This window comes from Tamandua tetradactyla, chromosome 1 (genome assembly GCF_023851605.1).
Source record: "Tamandua tetradactyla isolate mTamTet1 chromosome 1, mTamTet1.pri, whole genome shotgun sequence".
Lineage (NCBI taxonomy): Eukaryota > Metazoa > Chordata > Mammalia > Pilosa > Myrmecophagidae > Tamandua > Tamandua tetradactyla.
The window spans coordinates 150,802,015-150,813,864 of NC_135327.1; the positions used below are offsets into that span (position 1 = coordinate 150,802,015).

General features: G+C 39.8%; 1 protein-coding gene across 23 annotated transcripts in view; it reads right to left on the minus strand.

Moving 5' to 3' along the window:
* IMMP2L (inner mitochondrial membrane peptidase subunit 2) overlaps positions 1-10,554 on the minus strand; it is a 980,891-nt gene extending 970,337 nt beyond the window's left edge. For 3 of the 23 annotated variants that reach the window (XM_077168063.1, XM_077168631.1, XM_077168560.1), the window contains exon 1: positions 6,188-6,255. In XM_077168063.1, the coding sequence (XP_077024178.1) occupies positions 6,188-6,194 (7 nt within the window). In that variant the 5' untranslated portion in view covers positions 6,195-6,255. The other 20 variants (XM_077168327.1, XM_077168410.1, XM_077168282.1 and 17 more) reach the window with 16 other exon arrangements.
* Positions 10,555-11,850: the final 1,296 nt, after the last annotated feature.

Sequence of the window (11,850 nt, forward strand, 5' to 3'; positions counted from 1 at the left end):
TACTGGGGAATACTGAAAAGGTCAAGACATTACTTATCTCTTACTGAATTAAAAAGTTTTTCATCTAACATAAGCTAAAAATTTCCAATTTAGGATAAGGTGAAACAAACCCACGAACGACTATAATCCAAGCAGGGTAGAGCAAGTGCCATAAAAGAGGTTCTGAGAGATTTCACCAAGGAAGTAGACTGTCTTTGATGAACCTAAGAACAATACTCAGGTGACCAAAAGGTTCTTGATATGGTTACCCTTTTTAGTTATAATTTTCTTCCATCAGATGAGTTACTTCTACACTAAAAGATGTAAAAAAAACTAGAGAAATATTCTTTGTCCAACTTAGTATTAAAGGGGAAGATTTCCTGAACAAGATAAAACAAACAATCAGAAAAGCAAGAAGAAAAAGATTTGACTTCCCTTTTCCAGTCCAACATTTAAAACTTGGAAGCTGTAACCCTCATCCTCAAAGCATAAAAGGTGGAAAACTGAGTATCCCAACTCTCGTTTGGATCCCTAAGAGAAATGAGATCAAAGGGCAAACCCTCACTGCCAAACTAGAGAGATAAAAGCAGATACAGACGATCAGAGCTTATCCAGGGAAAAATCATCTGCTGAAACTAGAGTAATTGACTAATTGCTGTAAACTGAGCTTGAGGTAATTTGGGAGATAAAAACCCCTAGTGGTGCAGCCTTAGCAGGTTCCCCTATCCTTTTCTGAATTTTACCTACAGGGGCCCCACCAGGTTCTCACTATACACATGACAGAGAAATCCTCTCCTACTCCAGCAGGGGGAAGGGGGAAGTAGCCATCTTAAAATTTGTCCAGAGCATTCAGTTCTTCTTAATAAACACCTGCCATCAAGGGAAACTATTTTACCTATCCACCCAAATGAGTTGAAAATTTGTCTATACAAAAACCTACACACAAAAGTTTATGGCAGCTTTATTCATAACTGCCAAGAATTGGAAGTACCCAAGATGTCCTTCATTAGGTGAATCAATTTGAACAAACTATAGTACATTGATATAGCAATATATTCTTTTTAGCAATAAAAAGAAATGAGCTATCAAAATATGAAAAGACATGGAGGTAGCTTAATATAATGCCCAGATGTATCACAGAGTATGTTAAGCAGATAATTAAAAAGTATTGGCAAAGTCCCTTGAGGGATGGGAGAAAAAATATGGAACTATTGAACTTTACCACTGGGGAAACCCCTGATCCTGTCTCAAACATTAGGGACCCCTAAGTCAATAGGCCAAGGATCTATTGATCTTGAGGCTTGCTCTTGTAAAACTTATTCATGTAGCAGAGAACCTAAATCTACCTATAGTTACGCCTAAGAGTTACTTTCAGAGGACCTCTTTTGTTGCTCAGACGTGGCCTCTCTCTAAGCCCAACTCTGCAAGTAAATCATTACTCTCTCTACTACATGGGACATGACATCCAGGGGTGAAAGTCTCCTTGGCAACGTGTGATATGACTCCCAGGGATGAGCCTGGCCCTAGCACCATGGGATCAACGATGCCTTCCTGACCAAAAGGGGTAAAAGAAGTGTAACAAATAAGCTATCAGTGGCTGAGAAAGTTCAAATAGAGTTGAGAGGCTACCCCTAGAGACTATTCTTATGCAAGCTTCAGCTACATGTTGCTATTTATCATGGTTTGCCAAACCCCAACCAAACCATCCCTGCCAACCCTAAATATCAGTTAGAGCTTTAACTGAGATTCTACAAAGGTTCCAAGCATTACAATTACTTTCCAGAAACCTACAACCTATAGATGGGTTCCTAGGCCCAATAAGTCTTGAAATCCAGGGGGAGCCAGCCTCTCCAAGAACATCAACTAGTTCCATCCCCCTATCCCATGTTATTGTCAGCCCTTTGCAACATGAAAAGTTAGAATAGGTGTAGCCCAAATACCCCTAAAGATTGGGAGAAAGACGAAAGGAGGAGGAGGAGTTATTACAAAGAAGATAGGATTTAACAAATGAGTATAACTGCTGAATCATTATATTGATATTTCTTTTAGTCTCCAGTATATTGGAACAGCTAAAAGGAAATTGTGGAACTAAACCAAACTCTGAAATCTGTTCTATAACTGATTGTTGCAACGTGCTTTGAAATTTCTTTTTTTCACAATAAGAAAAAAGAAAAGACATGCAGGATACTTAAATGCATATTGTTACATGAAAGAAGTCACTCCAAGAAAGCTATGTGTTGTATGACTCCAACCATATGACAGCGAGGAAAAGGAAAAACTAGAGAGGCAGTAAAAAAATGAGAAGGTGCCAAGAGTTCAAAGGGGACAGAGACAAACAGACAGAACACAGAGCATTTTTAGAACAATGAAACTATTCTGAATGATTCATAATGATGGATACATCACATTAAGCATTTTCCAAAACCTATACACAAAGAGTGAACCCTAATGTGAACTATATACATTAATAATAATATATCAGTATTGGTTTGTCTATTGAAACAAATGTTCTACACTCATGCAAATGTAAATAATTTAAGAAACTGTGTGCACAATTTTTCTATAAACCCAAAACTGCTCTAAAAATAATGAAGTCTATTAAAAAAAAAAAGATTCTGGGCAGGCAGAGGGTGTCATGATGCTAGCATGACACAAAGCAAAGTAACTCAAGTTCTATTCAGCCTACATATTATTGGTCAAGGAAAATAATATTGCTTCTATATTACATCTGTATATGCTTTAATGGTTTTCAAAGGACTCTCACATTAATTCTTAACTGAAACTCAAAGCAACCCTATGATAGGTAGAGGCCTCCCAAGACAATGGCCAATGATCCTTGCCTCCTGCCACTGTATAGTTCCCTCCCACACACACAGTGAATCAGGGCTGGCCTATGAGATCAACAGAAGACATCAGAAATGATAGTATGTGACTTCTGAGGATAGGTCATAACAGGTATCGCAGTTTTCACCTTAGTCTCTTGGATCCTACCCTGGGGAAAACCAGCTTCCATCGTCGTGAGAACAACCCCTTATGGAGAGGAACCAACCTGCCAGCCACATGAGTGGGCCAATTTGGAAGTGAACCCCTTAGCCTAGATTATGCCTCCTAATAAGTGCAGCCTTAGCCACCATCTGACAGCAACCTCATAGATCCTGAGCCAGAACCACCCAACAGAGTTCCTCCTGAATTCCTGACCAACAGAAATCATGAGATGATAATTATTGTTATTTAAGCCATTTTGGATTTGTTACAAAGCAACAGAGAACTAATACATATCCATTTGAATTTACAGAGCTCAGAGAGCTATAGTATAGTAGCGAATAGAGAAACCAACCTTATGTGGTCAGCTTCCTTGACATTGAACAGTATCACCTCTCAAGTAAAATGAAAGTTATAATACTATGAGGATGATTATTCTATATGACTGACACCAATGTAACGGGCTTCACACATTACAGTGACATATCCTGTGTCCTTGTATATTTAAGAAACATGATGGCACCTGTAATATAATTGAATATGTTACAATGCAAGGGGTGCTTTGTGAGGGCCTTTATTATCTTCTGTAAGATCCATGTTTATTTAATGAACAGATCTTAAAAATAAGCACCTATTTATAGCATTTTAATAGTAAACATTTAAATTACTGACTGATTATTTATGCACTTCACAAACAATCACAACAAACTTTCAAGTTTAAACAATTAGCAATTAACAGTCAAATTGGAAGTGTTCAATGGCTAATTGTTTAAAGATTTGCTTTTTTTGTGTCTACACTGACTTTTTAGCATTACCCACATATAGTAAATTACATCATCAAAATGATCCTGATGGTGAAATCTTAAATCTCAATTCATAAAATCGTTAGCATTTTGTAGGACAAGGTGGGTCGCTGTTGGCTTGTCTACTCTTGGAGATGGTCAACATGACATTTCATTGTTATAACCACATCTGCATGGCACTTTGTCGTGCTCCTTCACACAAATTACCTCTTTTGACCTGCACAACCCTACAAGATATATAGGACAAGTATGCTACTAACTGTATTTGCCAAAGACTGATTGGGCTTACAGAGATCTAAGTAACTTTGCCAAGGGCCCATAACTATTTTAAAAATTGCAAAAATCTAACCCACAATTTCTGGCTCCAAATCCCAGACTTTTCTGAGGCTCCACATTTTAGCCTAGTGGATCTCTACCCTGACTACAATTAGAAACGTGGGAAGTTTTTAAAACTCTCAATGCCTAGACCTTATCTTTCAGAAATTCTGATGTAATTACTCTGGTAAGTTTTAGGTGTCTAATAAGTAATATATCAGTGATGCAAAATCACAGGAAGTTTATACCACAAAGGGAGAAATGCTGCTATCTCTATATGCAAGCTAACGCATACCTTATTCTCTAAATATTCCCACACAGACACCTTACCATAAGTAAACAGAATGATACAGAATGTTTGGTTTAGTTATTTCCCCTTAGCTGCCTAGTACAATCCCTTAAAATCTTCTAAAATTGTTGATAAAGGAAAAGGGAATTTTTCCCTGACAACCAGATTAGGTTAGAGAATAATGTACTCAAAAAGTCCAGATGTAAACTTGATTAGATTATCTCCACAGAAATGTGACTTGCCCAATTGTGGGTATTAACTTTTGAATAGAGGGAGATGTGACTCCACCCATTCTAGGTGGGCCTTGATTAGTTTACTGGAATCCTTTAAAAAGGAAGTGTTTTGGAGAGAGTCCCTTTTAGAACAACAAGAGAGCAATGAGAACCATGAGCCCATGCAGCTAGAGACCTCTGGAGATGAAGAAGGAAAATAGCCCATAGAGAGCTTCATGAAACAAGAAGCCTGGAAAGAAAGGTAGCAGACGTTGCCATGTTTGCCATGTGCCTTTCCAGTTGAGAGATAAACCCTAACTTCATCGGCCTTTCTTGAGCGAAGGTAACATCTTGTGGGTGCCTTAATTTGGACATTTTTATAGACATTTTCTCAACCTTAGAACTACAAATTTGTAACTTAATAAATTTCCCTTTTTAAAAGCCAAAAAAAAAAAAAAGTCCAGATGTGGTAAGAACAAAAAAGCAGTGAAACCTGGGGCTAGGAAAAAGCCCTGAATTTAAGGGCAGTGTCAGGTGTGAACAAAAAAAGCAGGAAGAATTGGGCAAACATAGGGACAGCCTGATTGTATTCACAAGAAAAGTGTGATAACAAAGGAACAGGTATACAACACAACAACTCTTTTTCTATGGGGCTTCCTCTCCTCAGCATAAAAACATGTACTCTCTCTCATATTAAATAAGAAAAACTACAGCAGTGGTTTTTAAAATTCACGGTCACAGAGTTGAATTCCCTAGACAGTGTTTAAAAATCCGAACTGAAGAACATTAATCTCTCTGCAGAGACCCAAGCACATGCACTCTCTTGTCCACCCTTCCTTATTCCCCAATTCATTCCTCTACCCAGAGCAGTTGAGTTTCTGCCCCAACTACACCATAGAAACCTATGACTTCTAGTAGGCACTTTGCAGTCTGCAACATACTTGATCTGTAGTATCAAATGTTAACTCAGCTAGCTCTTCTTGAACCTCTCTCTGCCCTTGGCCTGAAATGCTCCACTCTTTTCTCCCAACTTCTCTGGCCACTCTCCTTCAGTATTTTTGCATCCTACTCCTTCTTGATTTGTCCCTTAAATTACATTTCTTCTAAGGCTTACTTTTAGCCCTTTTATCTTTCTATACACTGCTCTAAGCATTTCTATTCTCCCCCATGCCTCCAACTGCTACCAGTATGATAAGACCTCAGAAATCTGTATACCCAGCCTCCACAATTCTTGTGAGCTCCAGAATATTATTTCCAGCTGCCATCTAGACAACTCCAATCCTCCAATGATACACCCACAAGCACTTAAAACACAAAACACCCAAAACTGAATTCTTCATCTTCTCCCTCACACTGCTTCCTCCACATTCCCCGTGACCACCCAGGAAAGTGGGAGTCATACTAGTGTTCTCACTTTCCATAACTTTTACATTCAAACCATCACAAAGACAAGTTAATTCTTTCTCCTAAATATTTTTCCTAAACATTCTCACTCCTACCCTCTTATCATACTAATTCAATGCTTGTTCTGGCTTCCAATTTTGCCATATCCCCACCTCTCATCCTCATCCCACCCCCAATCTACCCAGCACCCTGGATGATCTTACACGGCATTCCCCTACTCACAATTCTTGGCTTGCTACTATGTATGACATACGTTATGCACTCGAATTAGTTATCCAGGTTCAATGTTTCTCACTCACCTGGCCCTTCAACCTCCAATATAACAGACCTACATACAGTTCCCAAAACACATGATGATATCATAATGCCACACAACTACTCCTGCTATTAGCTCCACCTGGAAATGCTCACTGCTGCTTTTCAACCTGCCACTCCTACTTTACTCAGCCTTCAAGTATCAACTCCAATATAACCTTGGCTAAAACCCTTCCCTGGCATTTCCAGTCTAGGTCAAGAGCCCACATTGGCATTCTTTGTACTTATATTCAATATGGAAAATATTTGAATTCTTGATTTACATGTCTACTGTCCTACTTTCTAAGCTCCTTGGTCCAGGACAGTGGTTTTTCATCTTTATATTTTCACTAACCCACTTTTTCTCATGGCTTTCCACATCCCTTTCCAAATCCCACAATTCTCTGAGTCATAAACCCTTGCCAGTGGGTTAGTCTAGAATGTGAGAGAAGGGAAGGCTTCGTTCTTTGGTCAGGACCTAAAGGAAAGTGAATCCAACTATTTTTAGAGAACCTATTTTGTGGCAGGCATTATGCTACTTATAAACATCTCACAGAATCCTCAAGAGTAATTATGCCATTTTACAGATGAGGAATTTATGTCCAATATCACATACCTAACTGATCACAAAACCCACCCCTTCTACCCTCCAGGAACCCAGGAATGACAGCCTCCAGAGTTTTTCTACACTCCTCACTACTTCAAAATGGAGGGGACCTGGCCCAGCCATTTAAGGTTGAAACTCAGTGTACATTTTCCTCCAAAACACTATTGGAAACATTGGTTGGAAGATACAGTACCACTATTACCTAACAGGTACAAAATGAGTTAAAAAAAAATAAAAAGCTTTGGGGTTCTGGCCTGGAAATCTAAATGTTATTTAAACATTACAAACAACAGACTTGAAAATGAACTTTTGGAATACAATGGGTTTCTTTCCCTACCCACACTGGGATGGCTCTAATTTGGGGACTTTATATTTTGTTTGGATTTTTAATTTTCACTGTGGTGTCACATACAACCCAAAATTTCCCATTAAACCCATTTCCTTGTGTACAATTCAGGGATATTAATTACATTCACAATTTTATGTTAACATCACTGTACAGTGGGTTCTTAAGTAAGGCTTTTAGGTGTATTCTTCTTCCACAAAAAACTCCTAATATAGGGCAGGACATGGTGGCTCAGTGGTAGAGTTCTCACCTGCCATGCCAGAGACCCATGTTCAATTCCCAGTGCCTGCCCATGCAAAAAAAATAAAACAAATAAAAAACTCCTAATATAAAAATCACCAAGGACAGAGCTATTTTACCTTGTTAACTTGTAAGTACAATGACACTAGAAGATATCCATGGGAAATGTGCTTATCTGACTAGGTGCTCATTTTTAGTGTGCTGTCATTTAAATAAAACATCATACGAAACCCTAAAAACAATAGCTTATGACAGAAATGCTACAAACTGCGGCATAGTGTGCCCATAATCTACTGACAAAAATGTTCTCTTTAACAAAGTCAAACCAGATGTCTGGTGTGAAATCAGATGTCTGTGGACTTGTCTTTCTCAGCTTCTAAAGCAGTATTAGAAACACTAAATACACAGCTTAGCTATGTATTAAACCCACAACTTGGCAAAATCGTGACAGTTTGGACATGAAATATCAGCATTTTTATTGTAATTCTTATAAACCAAAGACATTTCTGAAATACAAATCCTAAATTTAAACCAACAGCTAAATTTGACAGTATGTCTTTCTCACTTTGGGAACTGTGTCAGGGCCATTTAAACACATTATAGAAATCCTTTCCCTTCATTTTTCAAGCTGACACTCTAGGCAAGGCTGTGGAATGATCCGGGGCCAGATATAACAGGTGATCCCTGAGAAAATGCAAATACTGGGAAGCTTAATCCCTAAGTAAGTACTAGATTGCTTTCCATAATCAAAAAGGAAAATCATAAGAAAGTGATGGAGAAAATGGAAGAAAATAAAAATTGATTGTCTGTATGTTATCTTTTGTATGCACGCATTATTCTGTTTTGACAGATGAGATGTTAAGGAACAGATAAGTTTGGCCCAAACTAATAAACCAAAAGCCGGGATTCCAATCCATGTCTACAAAAGTATTAAGTTCATGCTACTTCTATAGTGGACTTGGGTAGGGTGAGGAGAAGAAGTAAATGGCCAAGAATATGAAGCATTAATTTCCTTCAAATGTTTACCAAATAGTAATTTTACATATGGAACAATAGTTGAGGAAATAAACACCAGCTTGTTAACAGTGCCATCTTTGAGAGTGGGTTCATAGGAGACTTTCACTTATCACTTTTTTAGCTTTGCAAGATTTAATATTATATAACTTGATTTTGATTTAATATTATATATTGAAGATTCAATATTATATAACTTGATTATACAACTCACAGGACCAGAAAAAGACAAAAGAACTTTTTTCACTTCAATATAAACAAGAGGTTAAATGTACAAAAACCCATGCAAGCTGAGTCTACTTCAGTACTGATTTTCCTAAGTGTGTCAGCCTTAACGTTTTCCATGTTTCCTAATACCAGGTCCTTTTCAAGTATATGAAACAACTGAAAAAATTATCCTATTCGGTACATGGCAGGAGAGAAAATATCTATTGACTTACTGAATGGGCTCATCACCAATAAACAATTGTTTCCTAAAATATTTCATAAAACAATATTTTATGTTTTATGAACTGTTTCATAAAATAAATTACGTGGTCACCTACCACTTGAGCACAAATGAATAAACAGTTTTAGGATACAAGTTGCCAATGTCAAGGGCAACTCTAGTTTTTCTATACAAGTATCCAAGAGTATGGTTTACCACATTCTTCTTTCCAGCCAACCTGAATTTTAGCTAATTTAAAACGTTTATTCATACATGACATACCAGCTACATAAGCTCCCAAACTATTGGGAGAAAATGTATTTCATCTCATCAATAAAAGAGGGAGAGGGGTGGCATACTGGAGAAGTGATGAGAAAGTCCTAGAGAAGAACTTATGAAAGGCCCATACTGAAAATCACAGCAAACCTCAAAGATGGATTCCAATGTGCTGTTTTGCAACTTTTCAGAAGGAAATAAAAAGGCATGCAAGGGGTACCAAAGTTGATTGAAAAAAGATCCAACCTGGTAATTTCCACCACCCCCTAAAAAAAAGATCCCAAAAGAACTTAATCACTTGTGACATAACCTTAACTTTGTGTCTTGGGGTTCTAAAGGATTTTTACAGGGGAGTTCTTTTAAAATGTAAAGATCCCTGGGAAGAATTCCTATTAATTATCTAGTAGGACCTTGATTGTCTAGTATTGCTGTCTCAGCGATTAATCAAAGATAGTTAAAAGAAATGGGCCTGAGGCAAGAAAATTTGGGGACCCAGGTTCCAAGTGAAAAGAGATGAAGGGTAAAAACAACAACTAAAAGGAATCTCCTCCAAGCTGCTCAACTCCCAGCCAACTCTAGACGCAGTTACGCCTAAAAAATAAAATCGCTTGATCTTGGGGCCTGTGGCCCTTGAAGGTGGGCCTCAGGTTCCTGATGAAACGGCAAAACGTAGCCGCAAGTTCCCACAGGAACTGTGCTTTCTCTCGTTTGCTCGCTTTCTCTCTCTGAGGATAAAGTCTTAGCTCCTTCCACCCCTTATCACTCCTTACTTACCCTTTCTCCCGCGCTTCCTCGGTGAGAAGGGGTAAGTGGTTATTTTGTGCCCTCGCCCAATTTGGCCAAAACCCTAAAAGTAAAAACAACAGACAGACACGTGCTTTAAAATCCTGTTGTTCAGACCCTAGGAACTCCCTTTGGTCCCAGCTTCCATGGAAGACAGCGCGTCCTCACAGCGCTCCCTCCCGGACAGGGCTTGGGGTCGGCGGCGTCCCTTTGGGGGGCGGGGGGAGGACGCACTTTAGGGGCGCACCCTCGGCGAGGTGGAGCCGGTAGATTCCGGGCCACGTGCCGCCGCCCTAGGCAGGAGTTCCGACCTGAGGTAAGAAGGAGGAGGAGGAAAGGAGGCGGCCACGCCGGCCTTTAGATAAACACACGCAGGCACACAGGCTCGCGGCCGCCGCAGGCACAGGAGGACTTGCGACCGAGCCGCCCTCAGCCTCCCAACAACCTCCGCCCAGCCTCGACGGCCGAGGGGGCACATTCCTAGGGCCAGGGGACCAACCCCCTCCCACCGCCGGGTGTCCCCCCTCCGCACCCGCTGCGCAGCTCAGCCCAGGGGAAGTCCGGGCGTCGGCCCCGCCCTACCCCGGCAGTAAGCTCCGCCCCTAACCCCAACGCGAAGCTCCGCCCCCGGCAGGAGGTAAGCCCTTGGGGCGCCTGTGTCGGTTGAGCCTAAAACCAGGCCCGGATTTACAAGGGATCGGAGAATAGCATCATTTGTTAATATATGCTTTCAGCAAGCAACTGTTGACCACTTACTGTAGGCTCAGAACAGTACTAGTGGTTGAGAAGGCAATTAAGGGCTGAAAGTGAATGAACCTGTGTTTTTGGCCCCACGGCTGTTTTATAGGTCAGGACACAAGAAAGTTGCTCAAACTCACAGCTGTAGCGACCAAAGGACCTCGCTAGAGATCTCTTCCCACTCCTCCTTACAGCGTTTTTTCCTACTAAACTGCACACAGGAAAAGCTCAGTTTTGCTGACTGTAGGCAAACCAAAAGGAATAATCCAGAATTGGTAGTTTAGTTTGGAGAAAATAGAATTTCATAATCAAGCCTTTGTTCTCAAATAGTAGAAACTCTTAACTGAGTTATTATACTTAGGAAGTGGAAGCTAGAAGTACTCAATAGACATAAAATACTTTATTTCTCCATTTGTGTACTCTTCCCCCAATTATATCCTTTACCATTTCTGTTTTTTATTCTCCTCCTGGATAATACCAAACTACTGTTTGCCTTTTCTAATCACTTGGGACTAATGTGAAAACCAGATGCTCTGGCAGTATCAGTTCAAAATTAATTCTAAAGGTGGGCGGGCCGCGGTGGCTCAGCGGGCAAGAGTGCTTGCCTGCCATGCCGGAGGACCTCGGTTCGATTCCCGGCCCCAGCCCATGTAAAAAAAAACAAACAAACAAAATATAATAAAAACAAGAAAATGTTTAAAGATGTTTCCCTTTCTTCCTCCCTTCCTTCCTTCCATCTTTCCTTCCCTTCCTCCCTCTCTCTTTTAAAAAAAATAAAAAAAAAAAAAAAAAAATTAATTCTAAAGGTTTAAGAACCTACTCAGAGATTTAAATGGCCTGATTAGAACTCCAGAAATCTCCTAATAAGAACAAAATCACTCTCCTGTGCAGGGGATATGTACCAGCTTTGTAGGTTTTCTTATTTGATACTGAAATAATTAACTGTAAGTAAACTCCTTTTGGCCAGTGCTGAAGGGCTTAATTCCAGAAGCACTTAGCTGACAGGACCATCCTTATCAAATAGCAATCAGTACTTATTTGTGAATTGGAGCTGGCCCTAGTGGCACTGTGACTGCAAATTAAGCAGATGGTATTTCTGGCCACTAGAAACTGACTTTCTGAGATGACTCTGTGTGGATAA